The 22,567-nt window shown below is 44.0% G+C and overlaps 2 protein-coding genes across 11 annotated transcripts in view; both read left to right on the forward strand.

The window, feature by feature from the left end:
• Positions 1-9,747, forward strand: part of LOC129825126 (androgen-induced gene 1 protein-like) — a 54,261-nt gene extending 44,514 nt beyond the window's left edge. For 4 of the 5 annotated variants that reach the window (XM_055884939.1, XM_055884943.1, XM_055884945.1 and 1 more), the window contains 3 exons: positions 4,229-4,344; positions 7,824-7,987; positions 8,979-9,747. In XM_055884939.1, the coding sequence (XP_055740914.1) occupies positions 4,229-4,344; positions 7,824-7,987; positions 8,979-9,013 (315 nt within the window). In that variant the 3' untranslated portion in view covers positions 9,014-9,747. The remainder of the gene's footprint in view (positions 1-4,228; positions 4,345-7,823; positions 7,988-8,978) is intronic. The other variant, XR_008754826.1, reaches the window with a different exon arrangement.
• A 5,093-nt stretch (positions 9,748-14,840) lies between these two features.
• On the forward strand, positions 14,841-21,760 carry LOC129825127 (uncharacterized). 6 transcript variants are annotated; one of them, XR_008754830.1, is made up of 4 exons: positions 14,841-18,066; positions 18,448-20,268; positions 20,746-20,802; positions 21,486-21,760. XR_008754830.1 is itself a non-coding variant. In XM_055884947.1 (4 exons), the coding sequence occupies exons 1-4, from the start codon at positions 17,667-17,669 to the stop codon at positions 21,715-21,717; spliced, it is 612 nt and encodes a 203-aa protein (XP_055740922.1). In that variant the 5' UTR covers positions 14,841-17,666; the 3' UTR covers positions 21,718-21,760. The 6 variants fall into 6 exon arrangements, 3 of the variants coding, with proteins under 3 accessions (XP_055740922.1, XP_055740923.1, XP_055740924.1); XM_055884947.1 differs by lacking the exon at positions 18,448-20,268 and having other exon boundaries at positions 21,486-21,541; positions 21,619-21,760; XR_008754829.1 differs by having other exon boundaries at positions 18,448-21,541; positions 21,619-21,760.
• The last annotated feature ends 807 nt before the right edge of the window (positions 21,761-22,567 follow it).

Here is a 22,567-nt window from a genome sequence, read left to right on the forward strand (position 1 = left end):
TAGCCCTGGACCGCTTGAGTGAATTGCGCTTGTTTTGTAAGAGGGGATTTTCCACAGACAGTGCTGGCATCCAGTCTTAACCACAAGCATCTGAGAGCTCCTCAATCTGGTGGTCAGAGAGAGAGAGACTGCCACGTTAGATTAATGTGGGGGGCGAAAAAACAAGTCTAAAATAAAACATGATGGGGGGGTTGCTTGCTGCCACGGAAATAGGGGCTATGGGGACATGTGAGCCCCCTGTTGATTGGGAGCTGCTGAGAGTGTGGCGTGAAGCAGGAGGCCAGGCCAGGAGAGCAGGGGAGGGATGGGATGGGGGTGTAGCGCAGGAGGGAGGGAGCAGTGTGGGGGGTGATGGGCGGAAAACTCTAGACCCGACCTTGGGAGGGAGTGCTCTTTCTGTCACCCTATACCCTCTGGGAGCCCTCCACCAGTCCAGCAGGCATCCCATCCTGCCACAGCAAAATAACTCTGCCGTCAACAATCCCATAATGCCCTGATGGCAGCACACACACGAACACACATGCGGCCTGGGAGGGAGGGGACTAGGGGGATAGCTCATAACACTATGTGCACAGGGAGAAATGACTTAAGCATGTCCAGCGTCTTTATTGGCCCTGATTAGAAAGGGAACTGAGAGCCCAGCCAATAATTCATGCTCCATCTACAGTATATGTGACAGGGGAGGTGGAGGAGAGGGTCGCTCTCACCTCACAGTGTTAGTAACCTACTGCAGGGTAACTCACCATGAGGGGGGGGGGTTAAGAAAAGCCATTGAGTCCCCAGTGTTTGTGCATAAGTATGTACGCCTACATATGTCCCCTTGGTCACTTAAAGTCATTGCCACAAAGACCACTGGAACCAGTTCATTTGTGCATGGACAGTCTGTTATGTAACTGAATCAGTCGTGACACAAATGGAAAGGCCAGAGACGTTGTGGGTTTAGAAATGCTCTCTCTTATTGTCTATTTATTTGTTCTCTGGCTGTCCATTGTGTGTGGTTATGGTAATTACGATGCTTTGCATAACATACACTCAGAGGTCTTCAAAATACTCCCCCAGCGCTTGGATAGCAGTAGTAGACAACAATGAAAATAGAAGCACCAGTAGCTGAGGTCTCGCACTCCTGACCGCAGGGTGTCGGGTTCAAATCCCAACCAGGCTACAGCTGTGAATTTTACCCTAATTGCTCTGTGGGGAAACGGAGAGCCTGAGTAGCTTCCAGGGTATCTTCACTGTGGACCAGGGCATCTGCCAAGCAACATGTTCAATGGAAACCATAGACCTCTCCATTGCATGAATGAATAATCATTGTCAGGGAGCATGAGAGCAAAGCTCATCATGGACAAGGTCTTCATGTGGCAAGTAAAAAGAGATTACGTGTGAGCATTGGTGGGGAGGGTTGTTCTTGGATCTTGTGTTAAAACCCGGTTCCTTCACTGGCCTGAGTCTGTTGTGGGAGAACGCTTCTCAGCAGTGCTAACCAAACTCTTTCCCCTGGATCACTCCACCTAATCCTGATTGGCCCGTGGGTGATAGCCATCAGTGCTCAAGTAAACCCATACTGTAAATCTAGAGGTTATTCTTGCCTCAACTTTTTTTTTGTCTGAAAAAGAGTGTCAATGTCTGTGTTTTTTTCTATTAGAGAAAGAGGAGATTGAGAGATTGAAAACAAGTGAGGGAAAGACAGATAGATAAAACAGCGAGCGAGAGCACTTTCAGATCCAGGAGAGTAGAGCAGAGGAAGAGCTCTTCTCTGTCTCCTGACAGGGAGGACGTAATGTCTCTGAGGAGATGAGGGACTTCTTACCATCATTATTTGCACCTGCAGCAGCTGCATAGATCTGCCGAGTGTCATGGCTCACTCCCAGGCTTTAGGTGGGCTAACGAGGTGCCTTCAACTCTCAATCTCTAGTTTCTTCCTAACAGTCAATGGTTGGCGGTTTAGGTCACTGGAACGTTGCTTGCCTAACACTCTTCCCAGAAATGTGGCTGGTTGAAAGATTTAAGGCGTATGAAATTCTATTGTTCATCTCCAAGATCAACAGTCAGTTTGTCTTAATCTTGTTATCGTACCAACAACAAATTACAAACAGATTGTAGTTAATGTAAATGAATACAGATGTCCCCAGTTGTCTCACTAAGAAAATGGAGGTAATCTAGACAGGTAAGTGTAACATAGATTAACTTTGAAATGTGACAAATACAGCATGTCTCTGATGGTTTGATACGGGTATATAGTTAGATAGATGATGTCATTATGGTCAAAGAGTGAAGCGGAGTGAGACAGAGAGACAGACAGAGAGAAGCCAGCTGTGAGGAAATACTCGGTTACAGCATTACAACCATTATGGCATGGGGATACTCACTGTCGCTGTGTGTCGTGAGTGCAATTCAATAGAGTGATTAGGAAGCTTCATTTGTGTGACCATGACATGGTAGAATAGGTTCTGTTCTGCTGTAGTGTGGTGAGAGGCCAGTAAGAGGTGGAATAAATACCACTGAATAACACTTACTAGCACATTAATGAGGAGTTGAGAGTAAAAACCACTGTTTCTGGGCAGAGATGCGTCATGCCAACATGTCAGGTATTTAAATAACACGTTAGATTGGAACATGGCTCATATATAGTCATTGATGTGATGTAGTGTACATTGGGTCAACTGAGGCTAGACAGGTATGGGAGGAGACTTTTCTGTTGGTCTGAATGTAAGAAGGCTGCCATCTGGTGACTGGTGTAAGTAATACATACATGGAGAGGCCAGACAGGGTCCTCCAATTATCTTTTTATGAGATAAGTACCATTGGAGCACTGTAAGCTTTGTTTTAACGTCCTAGCATAAAGGCTGCCTACATGCCACTGACCAGTGAATGACATTCTCACCACATGGTTATATGGGCCGAGCCATTACCATTCACATTAACATAAAACAATTTCATTTTTGGATGAAACACATGTTAATACTGTATTATGAACCCAGGCCGCTTCTAGCCCACTCAGTGGAAGCGTATGTTCAGGGAGCTGATTCAGATTTCAATTAGCGCAAGAGGGAGGTCTCTGCACTGTGATCCTCCACATCTCCCCCAGATGGTCACAGCAGCTCTAGAGAGACGGTCATTAGCTGCCATTTGCAATTAGTCACATAGAACATTTCCTTCACGGCCACCCAACCTGTGTCTTTGTCAATGCCAGTGTGGTTTTCAGTCCGTTTCTGCTTGATACCAAATTATTTGGTACAACAATGATAGAATAATTGGCTGAAGCAGAAACACACTAGAAACAAGGTTAACTTGAGTATACTTCACTGTAGATATTAGCCTGTTACCAAGCCTGATCCTGTTACGATGTGCTTTCAAACCCAGCACTCCTATTTCTAATCAGCTGTGCGCAGACACCTAGACACAGACGCGGACACACACAGTGGTGTACGGTAACGGTTCTGTTCCTGACAGAGCGCAGAACGTGGTCTATAAGAACAGCAGTTGAGTCATGAGCACGTTGATTAATTAGAGCCGATGGTCAGGGAGCTGTCGCGTTCCGCTGCTCTGTGTGTGGTAGGCGGGACAGGGTGGGTTCTACCGGGCCCAAGTGGTCTGCTGGGTCAGCTAGGTGAAATAACACGGTGAGAAATAGCAGCATGCCACGACCCTCCCAGTAAATATTAAAGGGTGTTAATAGTTCATGTTGTCTGCTGTAGGCCCCCACTCCTCTGCAAACACATCTGTACCACGCTGGAGAGGCAGGCAGACTCTAAAAAAGATCTGATCCTTTCAGCACATCGGAAAACAGGTGCCACATCGCGAGCCAAAGTAAGCAGATTACTGAACTCTTGAAAAAGTGAGGTGTGTCAGCGAGAGAACACAAGAGGAGAGCTTGTGATTTTAATCACAAGACACTCACTCTGGAGAGCAGAGCACGTCATCTGTTTAATGTCTCCCACACATGGCTCTATAAAAAAACTTCATTACCCTCTTATGACCCTGCACTCTGTGTCCCAGACTGACAGAGCTTCTAGACTCCCACTGTTTACATGAGCCCATCTACAGTATGTCTGCCTGAGTACCTCATCATAACACCTCTCTCTGTCTCTCTCTCTCTCTCAAAGCCATTTTGTGTGTTACTAATGTGTCATGTCTCTATTGTTGTCACTGAGCCTGAGGTGAGACAGGCAGTGTGTCACTTATAGTAGCTAGCTGTCTGTACGTGGCTAACGAGAGTTCTCTGCTCCAGCACACCACCGTCCTCCCCTTCATCATCATTGAGATGAGGACCACGCACCACCAGTATCCCAGCAGGCCTTGTGGACTGATAGCTGTGTGCAGCTTCGCTGTGGGATATGTTCTGTGGTAAGAGCCCCCTTTTCTTCCCACAATGGTAGGCTGGACTCTTTTTTGTTGTTGTTGCTAATTGATAAGAGACCATAAGATGTTATTGTCCGTTTCCACTTAACTTTGGTTTTGGCCATTAAATACAAGAACATATTGTACAGAACAGAGAAACATCACTTTATAAACACTGCATATTGAAGACCAGCAGGCCCGCCCCTCCCCAGTGAGCATGTTATCAGGCTAGCTGGCTACTTCTCCTCTCCAGGCCCATGGCTCTGGCAGCTAGCTCCACTTCAACACCTGTTTCTCATGGCTCTGTCCCTCCACACCCTCATGATGGATGGCCCTCTCCCAGCATAATGACACACAGTCTCTCGCAAATCTCCTGCAGATAAAACAGTCTCTAACCTTCCTCTATCAGTCAGGAAAGAGAGAAAGAGAGAGAGAGAGATCTGTCTCTGGTCTGGGAGAGGCCTGCCTTGTGACAAAACATTCTACTGAACCAGAGAACCAGACCCTAATCCTGACACGCACGGCAGATTTAATGCTCACGGAAGAGGGAAGAACAGGAGAGGCTGGGAGCTGGAGGAGCCCTCTACTGCAGCTAACCAGGGCCGACAGCATGGAGAAAGGGTTTCCAGAATCACCTGAAATGTAGGAGCCTCACTAGAAGTGTCAAGGCCCACACCTCTATCTGTATTAATCCCTGGCTAAAATGAAGAGGATTATATCCCCACACTTCTCACAGGGTCAGAGAATCTGTCTCGCTTCCCTCAGCAGGAGAGGGAAAGTGCTGGAGCTGGGTAAATCCATAGTCTGCCTTACATGGGGATTACCCAGCCATGGAGTTAGAGAGAGAGGGGAAGGGAGAGAGAGGAGGAGGGAGTGAAAGAGGGATAGAGAAAGATGTCAAGCCTAAAGTAGGACGAGTTATGCTTCAGTGGCAGACAATCTGATCTGACAATCTGATCTGTCAGAGACCATAAATAATACAGACACAGGTAGGCTCAATAATTAGGATTTTCTAAAATCGGGAAACTGAGAAAATGCTATGTTACTCAAATGAACATTGAATGTAGGGATTTTCCCCTGAATCCATGGAGTCAGTCTAAAAAAAAATATTTTGTGGCTTGAAGCATACAGTACATCATAAATGAGGGGAGAGGTCAACAGATGGAACTGTTAGATGAACAACCTTGTTTGCCCCCCACATGTGCAAACGGAAGACCTAATATTCCCATTCAATTAATTGCACAATTGTTGAATTCAGCTAATCGAAGCATTTACATAATTTACCATATTACTCACAGCTTGTCCGTGTGGTCTAAAGTAGTCTAATCACTTGATATTAGTGAGATCACCTGTATTGTGGAGCAGCCTAAGGCCAGGGTAAGGGCCAGTCCAGTCTCACCCTGAGTGATAGCTTTGGAATCAGTGAGCTAAGGAGAGGCTGTGAGTGGACCAGCTGACACTACTCTGTCACTAATGTGCCCTTGTCCAGTACTGTATGCTCTCTCTCTCTGAGACCTCCCCTGGCAGTTTCTCTCTCAATTAAATGTAAATTTAAGTAGCTTTATTGCAAGTGAAATAGATAATAAACAAAAGTGAAATGAAAAAAAATGTGCAGTAAACATTACACTCTTTCGCTCTCCCTGAGATCTCCCCTGGCAGTGTCTCTCTCTCTCCCTGAGACCTCCCCTGGCAGTGTTTCTCTCTCCCTGAGACTTCCCCTGGTTCAGTAGAATGTTTTGTCACAAAGCAGGTGTCTCTCTCTCTCCCTGAGTTCCCCTGGCAGTGTCTCTCTCTCTCCCTGAGACCTCCCCTGGCAGTGTCTCCCTCTCTCCCTGAGACCTCCCCTGGCAGTGTCTCCCTCTCTCCCTGAGACCTACCCTGGCAGTGTCTCTCTCGCTCTCTCTCTGAGACCTACCATGGGAGTCTCCCTCTCTCCCTAAGACCTCCCCTGGCAGTGTCTCTCTCTCTCCCTAAGACCTCCCCTGGCAGTGTCTCTCTCTCTCCCAGAGATCTCCCCTGGCAGTGTCTCTCTCTCTCTCCCTGAGACCTCCCCTGGCAGTGTTTCTCTCTCTCCCTGAGACCTCCCCTGGCAGTGTCTCTCTCTCTCCCTGAGACCTCCCCTGGCAGTGTTCCTCTCTCTCCCTGAGACCTCCCCTGGCAGTGTCTCTCTCTCTCCCTGAGACCTCCCCTGGCAGTGTCTCTCTCTCTCCCTGAGACCTCCCCTGGCAGTGTCTCTCTCTCTCCCTGAGACCTCCCCTGGCAGTGTCTCTCTCCCTGAGATCTCCCCTGGCAGTGTCTCTCTCTCTCTCCCTGAGACCTCCCCTGGCAGTGTTTCTCTCTCTCCCAGAGACCTGAGACCTCCCCTGGCAGTGTCTAGCTCAATTAAATGTCAATTTAAGTGGCTTTATTCAAAGTGAAATAGATAATAAACAATAAAAAATATACAGTAAATAAATAAATTACACTCTCTACCCGAGACATCCCCTGGCTGGCAGTCTCTCTCTCCACTGATGGTACTTCCAATGTCCTCTGCTACTGTTATGTATCAGTAGTACTTTATGTTCAAAAGTGTACAATGAGTATACTAAACATTAGTAACACCTTCCTAATATTGAGTTGCACCACAACCACCTGGATTCACCTGGTCAGTCTGTCATGGAAAGAGCAGATGTCCTTAATGTTTTGTATACTCAGTGTATGTTACATTCATCTCAGTGGTTCAGCATAATTTAGGGCCGGTATGTTTTTAAAATCATCATCTCACTATAAAAAAAGATTGAGTCTCTGGATTCCTACAGTAAGACAGCTGTCTGTCTCACACTCAAATGACCAGACTCCCAACTTTATGAAAAGGAAGTGGCTGGATACTATAGTAGGCAGACAGACAAAGTGACACAGAGAGTGGGTGTACTGCAGCTACAAAGGATCTCCACTTTGGCCACCTTTGAGCCTCTATTGCATACACACGATAACACACACACACTATACACACATATTTTGTATTGTAGATATGCTGTAGTGGTGGAGTAGGGGCCTGAGGGCACACAGTGTGTTGTGAAAATTGTGAATGTATTGTAATGTTTTTGTTTTTTTCATTTTGCTGGACCCCAGGAAGAATAGCAGCTAATGGGGATCCATAGTAAATACAAAAACAGACAAGTGGGTATAATTGAGCAATAAGGTGTGGCTAAGGGCTGTTTTTACGCACAACGCAACACGGAGTGCCTGGATACAGCCGTTAGCCGTGAAATATTGGCCATATACCACAAACCCCCGAGGTGCCTTATTGCTATTATAAACTGGTTACCGACATAATTAGAACACTAAACAAGCAATTTTTGGTCATACCCTTGGTATACTGATATACCACGGCTTTCAACACAACCAGCATTCAAGGCTCAAACCACCCGGTTTATAATATAAACAAACTCTACTCTCTTTCCTTATATATCTCTGTCCTCTATCTCACCCCCTCCCTCCATCAGGATGTGCTGGGTGCATCATGTGACCGGCGTGTGGGTCTACCCCCTGTTGGAGCAGATCAGTCCCCTGGCGAAGGTGGCCTTCTTCTCCTGCCTCACTGTCCTGATTAACATCTACTACATCCTGGGAGAGATCCTCAACAGCTACATCTGGGACTGCTCCAAATGTAAGCCCTCAGCACGTCTGGCAGCTGCTCGCTCTGTGTGGGTGTGTGTTCCACAGTGTGGAGCGGGATAGCACGCTAAGGGCCTCTACTAGCATGCATCCTTGTGGTTTCAGAGCCTCTAGTGGTGCTCTCAATCACACCAGCACTCACCCACAAGTGCAAACGAGTTCAAAATGTGTACACACACTAACACATTCACTCAAACACACAAGTATACCGTTGAGCTTACACACACACACATACACATTCCTGTACCTATTTGCATTTAAAGTGCGGGCTGGGAAGTCCGTGGGAGGAGAGCTATCTGCAGCGCTACAGATGGGATAGGAGAGAAGAGCCGAAAAGCAGACTGAGTGCAGCTAGCAGACACCAAATCCCTCCATCCCTCCTCCTCCCACCTGTTTAACACTGACCCACAAATCAACACTACCATTCTGTTTCCTCTCACACCCTTCCACGTCCTACAATCTGCTCACTCTTCCCACATCTCTCTATCCTTTCTAATTCATCTTCACCTCTCCCGTTTCCTCTTCTCATTTCTATCCTTCACCCGTTCTCTCCTCTCTCCCTTTTGTTTTTTCCCTTCTTCCTCTCCTCTTTCTCCTTTCTTTCCAATCCCCTCCCTCCTCTCCCTGGTCTAGTCCTGCTGTGATTTAATTCATTTCTCTCTCCCACAGCTCCTTCCCTCAGAGCTCATATTCCCATCTCACCGCTCCAACATAACCTCAATATACCCAAATGGGACATTTAATGATAGCTACAGTATATGAGGCCAATTGGTCTGCTATGAATGTTCAATTGGCATTTCATTTTGGATGGAGTGAATACAGAGTCGTATTAGAAATGATGGTCTCTGAAAATGTACAAACCTTTTAGTATTCCTGTTCTTTGTCTTATACAACTTCATATTCCCCCCTCAACACCACTGATTCAAGTTATGCATGATTAAACAAGAGAAAACCTTGCATTGATATTAATCTCTGTCTTCCAGGTGTTTTAGACACAGACAAGGCTAAAGCTGACTGAAGGCCATTGCGGAGTAGGAACACTACGTTGTGGGTCGCTGCAAAGACAGGCCCAATCCCAACCCGGACAGCATAATAACAACCTCTATGTAAATCAATTATTTAAAAATACGTGGGAATATGATCCGATTTTTTTCTCTTTTGAAAATAACCTTTTGGGCTTTTAAAGTGCTGAGTCCTCCTCTTGAAGTTGTTGGACTGTAGCTAAGACGCCTGTTTTCCATCAATGACATGGTGGGATATGAGTTCACCCCCTTGCTATGGACTGGAGGTATTACGATGCCATTACATTTACTCACGTATTAGTATTTACTATTTAATCATCCTGTTTATCCATCTCTACGACTCAAGTATTATCTGAACACCGAGTATACTGCATTAATGGAATTAACTTATTGCTATGGGTGTGATATTAATCTTAAGATGCTTAGGCACTCCGGCAGAGTTAGCAAAAGCCATGTATCAGGATGAGCTTTCTCTTCTTTTTCCCCCCTTTTCACTGGAGAGCTTTCTAGCGAGGGCATCTCTCCTACAGAGTGGCATGAATGACAGCCTTTTCCTGGTTGTGTAGTGTCTAACAGCTGTAACATAGAATGTTCTTTTCTAGGACAGCCAGACCTGTGAGCTCCACTGTTCAAAATTACCCTTTCTTGTTTTTATGTTTTTGTAAAAAAGGGATGACAGCATTTGACTCTTGAAGTGTGTATGGTCTTTCAATAAAAAGGTGTTAAGTTATTTAGAGCGAGTCAGATGTGTGTGTGTGTGTGTGTGTGTGTGTGTGTGTGTGTGTGTGTGTGTGTGTGTGTGTGTGTGTGTGTCAGTCAGAGTCTCACTACAGCTCTTCTCTTAAATTAAAAAGAAAAATCACCACACTTGTGATTTAATGTTTGGCCTATATTTTCTCTGGCATTTATGTCTGGCTTTTTTAGACGCAGACTCTGCCCTAACATAACAATTCCTTTGTGCAGTGCTGGACAAGCTCTTAACGAGAAACACACATTCCAGTCCATAAGAAAATGGGTTAGCTCGACAGACTAAATAACCAGAAGCTCAATACAAAAGAAATGTACCCATAATATGCCTTTTTATTCACATCACAGCTACTCCAAGGCGCTAGTAACTCTGGGAGACAGACCTCAGAAGGTCTCAAGAAATAATATGTTAGCCTATAAATGACAGTATACCACAGTAGCATAATAGATAAATGGGATAAATTCTTTATGAGTGGCTGTAAGTTTGTTTTGACAGTGATATGATCTCAGCTGCTGTTTATCATTTTTAAACAGGCTGTCATTGTATTACAACCCTATAAAATGTTTAAACGTAGAGCCAGAACACAACCGTGTACTATACTGCATCTCCTCTCTAGCTATCCCCACTTCTTAGAAAACAAAACCTTTAAAAGTTTGCCACCAGTCAGCTCAATTAGATGGAAAAATTCATCTCTTCTCATCCATTCCTCTGCAAACACAGTCGTTTGTAGTGAAACAGAAATAGGTGCTCTTGACAACTGTGGTTTTTCATCCTGATAGATAATGACATCTTTGCCGGGTAAGTTGTTTGTATACATTTTTGTCATGGTGGAGTGTGTGCACCGTCGCAGGCTCTCTGTCAGCTTGATAACGAGAGAACGACACTTCATAGTCTTCTCATTAACACTGCCGGTCCCCCATGTGGAGGTGACAAATTGAATGCATTTTGAAGGATTTTTTGCTGGCATACATTAGCATAGTAATTGGGAAGTAAACGGTGTTTGGTAAGCAGGAGAAGCTTGAGCAACATGCAAGGCTTAGTCACAGCCAATCAAAAGTATGATAACTACAAACTTGCAGGCGGAAATGCCAGAGAGTCTGAGCACAAATAACATTACCGCTCAACGCGTACTGACATTAGTGGAAGTAAAAGCAGTTTAAATGCAGCCTTTCTGTTCTCCAGGCTCCAGTGGGTGGAAAATCATAGAGTGACACCAAGCAGCTCATTCAGCGGGCACAAGATGGAGGCCCAAATATAGCCCTGCATAGTGGCTCCAAGTACTCACTGTGGTGGCACTCAACCCCTCCAAGCACAGAAAATACAAAGTACAGATCCTTTGGCAAGGTGTGTGTGTGTGTGTTTCTCTACCGGATGTGTGGGGGCAGGCGGCTGAGCATGTGTACTGTGCCAGTCTTAGGCAGGGATCCTGAGTGGTTCTTTGGCCGTAGCAGTAGAGCTCTACATGAGTGACCTTCGGGGGGGGGTTGTATGGTCAGAATGTAGCCAAGGGCATGACATCTCTCATCTAACCCGCCACTACTGCAAGCATTAAACATTTAAAACCTTTATGAAGGAATGAACCATAACACACAAAACCAGAGGGAACTGGAGAGAGGTTATTATTACGTGATTGAGATCAATAACATGATAGCATGTAAGGGCCTAATCACTGTTTGTAGAATAAACTCAAAGACAAATTATCTAAAAACCTGAGGGATGGAGCTGGAGAAATGAAAGCACTCTCAAATTCATACACAGTGACTCGGTCAATAAAAAAGTGGTCATATGAAGCACATGCTAAGCTACAGGACTGTTTTGCTAGCACAGACTGGAATATGTTCCGGGATTCATCCAATAGCATTGAGGAGTACACCACATCAGTCACTGGCTTCATCAATAAGTGCATTGATGACATCGTCCCCACAGTGACTGTACGTACATACCCCAACCAGAAGCCATGGATTACAGGCAACATCCGCACTGAGCTAAAGGGTAGAGCTGCCGCTTTCAAGGAGCAGGACTCTAACCCGGAAGCTTATAAGAAATCCCACTATGCCCTCCGATGAACCATCAAACAGGCAAAGCGTCAATACAGGACTAAGATCTAATCGTACTTCACTGGCCCTGAAGCTTGTCGGATGTGGCAGGGCTTGCAAACTAGTAGACTACAAAGGGAAGCACAGCCGAGAACTGCCCAGTGACACGAGCCTACCAGACGAGCTAAATTACTTCTATGCGAGTAACACTGAAACATGCACGAGAGCATCAGCTGTTCCAGACGACTGTGTGATCACGCTCTCCGCAGCCGATGTAAGACCTTTAAACAGGTCAACATTCACAAGACCGCAGGGCCAGATGGATTACCAGGACGTGTACTCCAAGCATGCGCTGACCAACTGGCAAGTGTCGTCATTCACATTTTCAACCTCTCCCTGTCTGAGTGTAATACCTACATGTTTCAAACAGACCACCATAGTCCCTGTGCCCAAGAACACTAAGGTAACCTGCCTAAATGACTACCGACCCGTAGCACTCACGTCTGTAGCCATGAAGTGCTTCGAAAAGGCTGGTAATGGCTCACATCAACACCATTATCCCAGAAACCCTAGACCCACTCCAATGTGCATACCGCCCCAACAGATCCACAGATGATGCAGTCTCTATTGCACTCCACACTGCCCTTTCACCAGGCAGTGTGGAGGCACTGCCAGGCACAACACCATCATTACCTTTGCCAATGACACAACAGTGACAGGCCTGATCACCAACAATGACAAGACAGCATATAGGGATGAATCTGGGTTTGGCGAATGCCAGAACACTAAGTGCCCCAATGCATAGTGTCAACTATAAAAAGTTTGGTGGAGGAGGAATAATGGTCTGGGGCTGTTTTTCATGGTTGGGGCTATGCCCTAGTTCCAGTGAAGGGAAATCTTAACGCTACAGCATACAATGACATTCTAGACGATTCTGTGCTTCCAACTTTATGGTAACAGTTTGGGGAAGGCCCTTTCCTGTTTCAGCATGACAATTACCCTGTGCACAAAGCGAGGTCCATACACAAATGGTTTGTCGAAATCGGTGTGGAGGAACTTGACTGGCCTGCACAGAGCCCTGACCTCAACCCCATCGAACACCTTTGGGATGAATTGGAACGCCGACTGCGAGCCAGGCCTAATCGCCCAACTACAGTGGGCGAACTCACTAATGCTCTTGTGGCTGAATGGAAGTCCCCACAGAAATATTCCAACATCTAGCCTTCCCAGAAGAGTAGAGGCTGTTATAGCAGCAAGGCACTTTACAGGCCATGGATAGTGTCCACTGTCCATCCAAACTATGCTGTAAGGGTATAAAACACTGTCAATAATATGAAAATAAAAATTAGTGCTGATGCAAAAGGCTGAGCGAATAAGTGAAAAGATGAAAAAGTACATTTGATTTCTTTGTCAGACAAACAAATCCATAGGAACCATGGTTGTGTTCCAAGTCTGTTTCAGGAGAACTCTTTGTTAGCTACTCCCTTTGTCTCATGATCGTTCTCTGCTCCTCACCTCATTACTTAACGAATATTGCCCCCTGCTGGACATCAACAGTATCTCACTCCTTCCTTGTCTTGGGCTTGGGGGCTGAAAGAGAAGGGGGAAAATCCAAGTTGCAGGCATACTGTAGGTGGAAATATTTAAGATACGCATGTTACAAGATAACAGTTGCAGATCTTACAAGTTGGGTTCTACTGTTTAAAAAAAGGTCTTAAGCATTTCCACTGCTTCTTCTGCTCTGAAACATGAGAAACACTGAAAATGAAGGAGTATATATATGAATAAAGTATATGAATGATCCTATTCAACTATTCAAATCAAGGCTGCTGCATTGATGAGGATGTATTTGAACACGGGATGCATTTCTACAAAATGCTGTAAACACTAGACTGTACTTTTAATGATGACCCAGTGTGGGGTAGATTAGCAGAGTTATGTCTAGAACAGATCCACAGTCACCAAACCTGCCATTATAACACCCATACACCATCAGAGGAATGTCTGTCTCACTGTTAAGGCAAAACAGATAATGACCTATACTCAGACATGTACTATAGAGGAATTCTCAAGGTAATAACCCTCACAATGAACATACACAAATGCTACAGTAAACCGCAATGGGTAAACTCAAGTTTACTGGTTGATGAGGTCAAGGATACTGATCAGGCAAAGAGCTCCTGCACACCTGGCGCATGGCTCCAGTCACATAGAGCAGGGTTTCCCAAACTCGCATCTATGTCAAACAAAAAACAATGATTGCAAAGTTAAACGAACCATTATCCAAGGCTTTTTTTTTACCTGTAAAGAGGTGGAGATTATTATTAGCAGACCATTACAAGTAGTTTGTTGTTGTAGTAATTTACTGGTGGGACTGTCCTGTCCTGCCTAGCCACAATGCGCCTTTAGTCGTCACTGTTTCGTTCCGTTTGTTTTACTTCTTCGTGGTGAAAACGCAAAAGATTTTTTGTTTGTTTTGTTTCTCTAAAAGTTAACGCTAAATATGAGGAACGAAACAGCTACCACAAACGGCGCAATGTCCTGCCCCTATGCCTATGTCAAACTTAGCATTTCAAGGACACTGGCCATCAATCTCTGTAAGTCAAACTTAGCATGTCAAGGATACTGGCCATCAATCTCTGTAAGTCAAAGGCACATGGCTGAAAGTATTTTCTAGAAACGACATACTTTTCCACATTCTCTATCCCCATGTTAGGTGTACAGTCTGAGAAACTACATCAATTAGAAGATGCCACAAACACACATGAACTACCAGAATGCTCAAGCGACAGCCTTAACACCATCGCTGCCTGGAACTCATTTATGGCGCTTGGGTGCATTGAGGGGGAAGATAATATTGAACGGACCACTCAGTAATTTACAGATGATCGCAGAAACACCGATTAATCGTTGTCGCTTTGCTTAGTGTTCTGCTTCGCACCTGCGTGTTTGACAGCTAGCAGCTAGCCAGCCACCTAGCCAGGAAGAGGCTATACCAAAGACAGTACATTATGAAGATCCCCGGGCACACTTGTAAGCGACGTCTATCTATCTATCTATCTGGAATTGTATTCCTCATCATGTCTTCTCTACTTTTGGTGGCCTTAACTTCATGTTGTTGTGCAATTATAATATTGACAAAATTCCAGGGAAACTTTCTGCTTTTCATCGGCAGGTTTTCTTGTCATGGTCCTTAAATTTATAAACACAATTTTTCTCCACACAGATATTATATATGGAATAATCGGGATATATTGTATAAAAATATTTCTTTGTTTTTAGAATATTGGTTCCGAAATAATATCCTATTGGTGAGCCAACTGGTAAATGCAGAGGGTCTTTTACTCAGTTATAAGGAATTCTTATCTCTTTACAAGGTCCCTGTAACACCTAAAGATTTTGCAATTGTTTTAGACGCCATTCCCTCAGGTGTTGCTCTGTTATTCAGGAACGTGTCAAGACCTGACCCTCAGAGCCTACCTTCTATTGACCCTGTTGACTCATCAGTAGGAAAGATTTGTTTCTCTTCTGGTCCATTCAACAACAGAGCGATACGAACCTTGTTTCAGCAGGATGTTGTATCTATACCTTATGTCATGCCTTATTTGAATGGATTTATTGATAATATCTGTTGGAAAAAAGTTTGGATGTTGCCACACACATACCTACTTGTTAACAAAATTAAGGAGGTTTCCGTTAAAATTATTCATAAATATTATCCTGCCAACCACTATATAAAGAAGTTTAAGGAAAACATGAACTCAAATTGCTCCTTTTGTAATGACCACCCAGAAACAGTGTTGCATCTTTTTTGGGGCATTGTATACATGTAAGAAAACTGTGGCAAGACATCAGTAGATTTATAATTGAACACATTTATGAAGATTTTACACTTGTGGAGAGATGTACTGCTTGGATTCTTTACATACGATAAAAATAAGCTGAAACATTTTTATGTAATTAATTTCATTATTCTTTTGGCCAAATTTCATATACACAAATGTAAATTTACTAACAAAAAAACATTTTCTTACCCTACAAAAAGAAATGGAACTGTATTTTAAGACAGTTAAATACTCTACTAACAAAAAAGCTGTTAGAATTGTAAGCGTATGTATGTCCCTTAAGGTCCTTGTGTAATTGTAATGTGATATTGTACCCCCTAGCTCGATTGTCCATTATATATAATCTATATATACTTGTGTTCCCTTATGTACTTTCTGTATTGATTTGTTGTTAATAAAAATAAATTTTAAAAAGACATAACAACATCCCAAAAAAAAAAAAAAAAAAAATTACTTGTAAGCGACGTTGGCTAGCAAAACTCATACGTAGAAACACGTTATCGGGTCGTCTCGCGCCGTACTGCGCATATGCCGGTCGTCAACTCAGAGGCACTCCTTCTATATAAACTTGTTTTTGACGAAAATGAAAACGTGTCAGTTTGTGACTCTCACAGGGTTGGAGTCATAACAAGTTCAACTACATAAGACATTGGCTCAAATCTAGGTTGTTCCTTTAGATTTCGAGAAAATGAATGAATAAGTAAGATCCCGGGAAGTTTCGTGGTGTTAAGACCTTCTGTCTTTGGCTATATGGACACACCTGGTGCCCAAATTGATTACGCGTTTAAGTATATCGCGCAGCTGAGTGTCAAGTGTGGAATTTTGCAATTGTTTTAGATGCCATTCCCTCAGGTGTTGCTTGATTATTGAGGAACGTGTCAAGACCCGGGCCCTGTTTCAGAAAGCAGGTTTAACAAACTGAGTTTAAACCTGAACTCTGGGTTGACTAACTCTGAGCTGTCAAACTCAAGAGTTTTCGGTTTCAGAGCAGGTGATAACAATTAGTTCAATCAACTCTTGGTTAAGTTAACCCTGAGTTAAACACGTGCATGAGGAGATAAAAAGCCCTCATCAATGGAACGCAGATAACATGATTCATCATGGCAACGGGAGAAAAGGGCTCGAACCTCCTACTTGTCCAGTGGCGTTACGCTTCGAACACACCGACTGCGTCATTGCATCACTGCTGCATAACATTTTGCGCCGCTAGGCAACTAAACTGATGCAGGTACCTTTTGCAAATGGTCGCATGCGGTTGGACACATAGAGGAGAGAATCATTTTCGCAGTGTCCTCAAAACCGTGTCTTTTTGACACAACTGCTGACAGCTACAGGGACATAAACACAAAAAATCCTGCTTGGAGACAAGTGTCCACGATAGTAGGATTGCCAGGTCAGTTTAGTAGTGAGCTTGTGCTAGATGTGGCTCGTTAGCTAGCTAGCTAACCTAGCCAATGAGGTGTGTGTGAAAGAAATAGTCAAATTATGCTAGTTACTACCCCTGATAACTTTACCAAATGTTCATGTTTGAAAGAGTGTGAATGCTAGATAAATAGTAATGGAAGTAGTAGATACTACTGTACCCCTGATAATTTGGTCAAATAACCGTGTGTGTCAATGTGTACAGTAGGTGACATGTCCATGATAGCTATCTAATAACTATAGTTATGCTAGGTAATGGTTTGGCTTATCATGTTCATGTCTATGTAGAAGAAGACTGTAGGAGGAAGTGGAGAGGACTCAGGGACAGGTATCAGAGAGAGAGAGAAGGGCAGAGAAAGAGAAAAAGAGGTCTGGGTCAGCAGCTTCAGGCCAGCAGCCTTGGCGCTTCTGCCACATTCTTTCTTTTCTGGATCCATTTATTGTGCCTAGGGCAACGAGTGGCAATTTTAAAGCCAGACCCCTTACGTCATCCACAAGTGTTGTCGCCACCGGTGCATCAAGACCCTCAACGTCAGCTACAAGTGCGACCATCACCTCCACCGGGGTAGTGAGACCCTCTACAACATCATCCACGAGTATGACCACCACCGGTGCAGCCATGGAAGATGATGAAATGGAGGAAGCACCTCTGGATCTGGGACCACCTGAGATTATTATGAACCTCACGGAAGTGACCACTGAGGACCTCGTTGAACAGGATGTGGCCGTGGAGAGAAATGGAGAGAGAAACGAAGAGGAACAACGTCACACCAGGCGTCATCGGAGGTACCAGCCCCCAGATCCACTCAACTCATTTCAGCAGAGGCTCCTCCAAGCCGTCGAGAGGGATGCAGCCCAACCTGATGCTCACAGGAAGGAGGATGAAGAGACCCTCTTTGCCATGAGCCTGGTGCCAACACTGAAGAGGCTGCCTCAGCAAAGAAAAGCAGCAGTCACAGTTAAAATGTATCAGCTGCTTTTCAAAGCCGAGTTCAATGGTACGTTTTTCTCTCCACATCACAGGTAGTGTCATAAGTGTGCGACAGTGAAGTAAAGTAGGTCATTTTTAGAGTATACTCATGTAGGTTAATTGGTATTTCAGATCAAAGTATTAATATGAGGCAAATGTATAGCTGTTTCTGGGTTAGAAAATATCCCCAAACAGGTTGCTGTCTAAATATTTCCCTGTCATATTCATCTTTTGATCTGAAATACAAATTCCATGAGTAAACAGCAAGTATTACCAACTTTACCACACTGTTCCTATATTTATGCCACTAACTACACTATACAAGCAGTATTTAGTTAACATAAATCTCACCTTTTATGGTGTCATATTATGTTAAGCTTGTATGTGTTGTTTTTCTCTTCCCTTTCAGAAATGGAGTCAATTTAGCCGGCCAGCTCACAGGAAGGACAGGAAGAGGAGAGGAAGGACAGGAAGAGGAGAGGAAGGACAGGAAGAGGAGAGGAAGGACAGGAAGAGGAGAGGAAGGACAGGAAGAGGAGAGGAAGGACAGGAAGAGGAGAGGAAGGACAGGAAGAGGAGAGGAAGGACAGGGAGAGGAGAGGAAGGACAGGGAGAGGAGTTGTCTGGTTGTTGTTTTGGCCTCCCTCATTGTACCTTTCTTTTCACATACGTCAGTTCTGTTTAAATTCAGTCAATTCATAAAGTAATTTGTTTATAAATTATTAGGATAGCATTCATTATTAGTGTTACATAGATTTCTGAATTGAAACTCATACGGAGTTTTCACAGATGCTCTTGGTGTCTTACGAGACTAAAGGTCAATATATTTATTTCCTTTAAAACCACTTGAAAACCAGGGTGTTAACTTTTTGTGAAGTTATGTTCCATCGACTGGTCCATGACGTCCAGGGGCCATTTGTTTGTTTAACTGTGTTATGGCTACATATTATTTCCTTTTTTTCAGAGACACACACACACCTCTTCATACCTCAGATCTCCAGTGCCCTGCCCTCTCTCTCTTTATGGCCATGTATGAAGTTCCCCTACTACGTCTAGGCTTTATGACTAGTTGTCAGTTGTTTCATATCTAATTTAGACTTAATCTGCTTATTTCTTCCCTACACCTTTGCAGATCTAAGACAAGATGAAAGTAAAAACACATTCTCTTTTTTCCACCTGTATTTTGTCAGGCCAGTGAACATGGTGGTAAACTGTAATATTTCTATGGACCCTAGGTTACCCTTTCCCTTCGTTATCATACTAACTGTATGTCGTATAACCTTAATTAGTGCTCCCGCTCACCTGATGTACCATGCCAGGTGTGTATAATACTGACGTTAATGGGAGAGGGAAGGTGTTATTAAGGTGTGGTCTTTACTCCCAAATGTCACTTAAATATAGCTTCCAAATGAAGAGAGACAATGATACATAAAGTAATCTGTGGGAAAAATGCAATTTTATGGACAACGGTGGATGGTTCTTAAAATAACCTTTGTGTTATGGGGCTCTTAAAAGAGCCGTTTCACTCCACGGCATACTGCCATGGGACTTCACCTGCTGGCGATGAGAAGTAGGTGGTCAGCTTCTCCCTCACCTGGAGTGCCTGTCTGAGGGCGTTGTTGGCACCTGCCCTGGTGACATCAGGAAGGTGACCATTTGGCGTGCCCATCTCCATCCGGAGCGGCTACTGGAATGACCTCCGCAGGTAGTTGTGGAGAACACATATGGCCTTCACGCAGGCATCGACATTTGTGGGGCTGAGACCAAGCACTCTCCGATACATTTTCCATCGGGCTGCCAGAATCCCAAAGGCGCATTCAACAACTAACCTTGCCCTGGACAGTCGTTTGTTAAAGATCCTTACAGGCTTTGGCAATGGCAGCTGGCGTCCAGCGTAGGGCCTCATGAGGTTGGGTCTTAAAGGGAAGGCCTCATCGCCGACGAAGATGTGGGGAACAGGTCCCAGGTCTTCAGCCCCAGGGAGTGATGCAGGTGGTGGAATATCCAGGGTGCCATCCTGAAGTGCCTGGCCAAAGGCAGAGTCCCGGAGGGTCCCGCCATCACTTCCCTTGCCGTAAGCACCAACATCGACAACACGGAAACAGTAGATGGCATCTACTACAGCCAAGAGTACAACTGAATATGTACCCTTGTAGTTGTAGAATTGCGAACCTGAGCACGGTGGAGCCTGGATTACTACATGTTTCCCGTCAATGGAGGAATAAAAAATGTAAAGAAATTATGCAATCAAACTGTTTTTATGTAATCCCAAATTTTTACTGAATGTGTGCAACAAAAAAAATCTACATTCATATTTTGCTACTTTCTGTCAAGTCCACTCATACAATTTGATGCATACGTTCGATAAATCGAACGTATGCACCACACAGAACGCACTGCAACTGCCTCTGCAACGCAATGCTGTAAGGCAAATGCAGCGTTCCATTGGAAATGAATGTACTTCTGGTGTATCGAAACGCAAGACGCAGTCGGGTGTGTTCGAAAGCGTAAGAAAAAAAGCAATGCAGTAGCAGCAGCAAAAGAACTTGAGTTGGCGTGGCAGAAAATTGCTGACCGAGTCAGTGCTTGAGTATTAATTTAAAGAAGTTATCTCGAGTGTTCCACTTATTCAACATTTTATATAATATAAATGTGTGTGTGTGCATGCATGCGCGTGTTTAATATTAATGCATGTCCAACCCAACAGGCACAAAACCTACTTGGCAGACACTGAAGATGAAATATAAAAATATACTTCAAACAGGTAAGGTATAATTTCCTTACAAGCAATTGTGATGTTGTTTAGCCTACCCTACCTAATTAAACAGCATTCAGTGGCTACATTCAACCTATAATATATTTAAGTAGTTAGTGACATTTTCTAAGCAAAAAAAGTGTTTTTCAGCCATCACAACACTGCCAGTATTTGAAAGTTACACCTAAATTCCTTTGTACATACATGTCTCTGAATTTGTGCTTACAATTATAACCAATAGAAAAAGGCTGAGGGCTTAAAAACAGGTGAGGGTCCACCACCACTCACAGAGGCTGAAGAGATGACCCTCAGTCAAAACAGTGGGTGACCTATTGATGAAGGTATCTTTGAAGGAGCTCATCTGACCCAGCCACCCCCCAGGACACAAGGGCCTACATAAGAGTTTAGTTATTCACATTAATGATATGTACATTCATCCTTTTGCCAGTGTTTCCTCAGTGATGCCCACCCATCCATCTTAGACACAACTTTGTACAATTATTTGTAATTGACTTATGTTACTTTTTCAGATTCTTAGTTGTCCTTCAGATCTATTTTAAGGTGACTCAGAATTATATATTTGAAAAAATTGTAATGTGGCCTACACACTGTTGTAAAACCAAAATTCAAATTGTGGGGCACTTTTCTGGGTAAAGTTATAATTGAACTGTCTAATCTTAATATTCTACCAGTTACTGATGGTATAATCTGTCTGGAGCCTTCTGCCATAACAGACCTCCATGCAGTTGTAAGTACTCTTAATACTCCACTGATTTTTCATAATGGGTTAGAGTAGAACACCAAAATTGTTACTTTTCATTACAGGAGGATGATGATGAAGACACCTTGTCAGCTGCCACAGAGAGGGAAGATACAGAGAGGCCTATTGAGGTTCACACCTTAAAAATAACATTTAACAGTTGATGATAGTGTTGTACCATAATAAAACTTGCACCTTTTTCTCTAACAGAGCAATGCTGGAAATTACACCTACACAGCACAACTTACCTCAGTAAGATTCTGTTCAACATTGGCCCATTACATACAATGAAACTAAGTAGACCTGGCAGTGAAATTCAATGTCATTTTTTAGTGTTCCTATAGCTCCCTGTGAAAAAGCTGTACAAGGTGTACTTAAAGAACTAAATTGAAAAATGTAATTTAGAAATTGACCACAAGGCTGCGGATGCAAAAGATAGAAATACAACTGCTGGAACATCAGTTAAAGGTGGGTGAGGTGCCCACAGGTGGATGATTTTACTTGTTTGAGCGACATAAGTATTAAACTACTGCACTGCATTTGTACTTGCAGGAAATAAAGAAGACCTCATAAAAATAAAGGCATATTGTCTTTATTTAACACTGGGGAGGTGATGGGTCAATCAGAAATGATGGTAGCATATTGTGTCTCTGACTCCTCTTCCATCTTGTGCGTCAGCGGGGTGATGTCATGATCGTTCACTGGTTGAGTAGGACATTGTTCTCCTCTAATTGTGGCAATGTTGTGGAGAATCACACATGCCACAATAATGTCACATGCTATTTCTGGGGTGACCCTGAGCCTACGAAGGCACTGGAACCGGCCCTTGAGCATCCCAATGGTCATCTCTACCCTGGATCGTGTCCTGCAGTGAGCCAAGTTATAACGTTGCTGCGGGCCATGCCCAGGATCAGGGTAAGGGGTCAGCAAATAGGGCTGGGAGGGGTACCCTTTGTCACCGAGCAGGTTACCATTGAACTCTCCTATAATACGAGGCTACAGTTTAAATGTTCA

The sequence above is a fragment of the Salvelinus fontinalis genome, chromosome 27 (genome assembly GCF_029448725.1).
Source record: "Salvelinus fontinalis isolate EN_2023a chromosome 27, ASM2944872v1, whole genome shotgun sequence".
NCBI classification, from domain to species: domain Eukaryota; kingdom Metazoa; phylum Chordata; class Actinopteri; order Salmoniformes; family Salmonidae; genus Salvelinus; species Salvelinus fontinalis.

Coding starts and splice junctions, on each gene's coding strand:
- LOC129825127 (XM_055884947.1), top strand. CDS start 17,667: ATGACCACCACCGGTGCAGCCATGGAAGATGATGAAATGGAGGAAGCA. Junction 18,067..20,745: donor TTTCAAAGCCGAGTTCAATG/GTACGTTTTTCT, acceptor CCAACCCAACAG/GCACAAAACCTACTTGGCAG. Junction 21,542..21,618: donor TAACAGACCTCCATGCAGTT/GTAAGTACTCTT, acceptor TTTTCATTACAG/GAGGATGATGATGAAGACAC.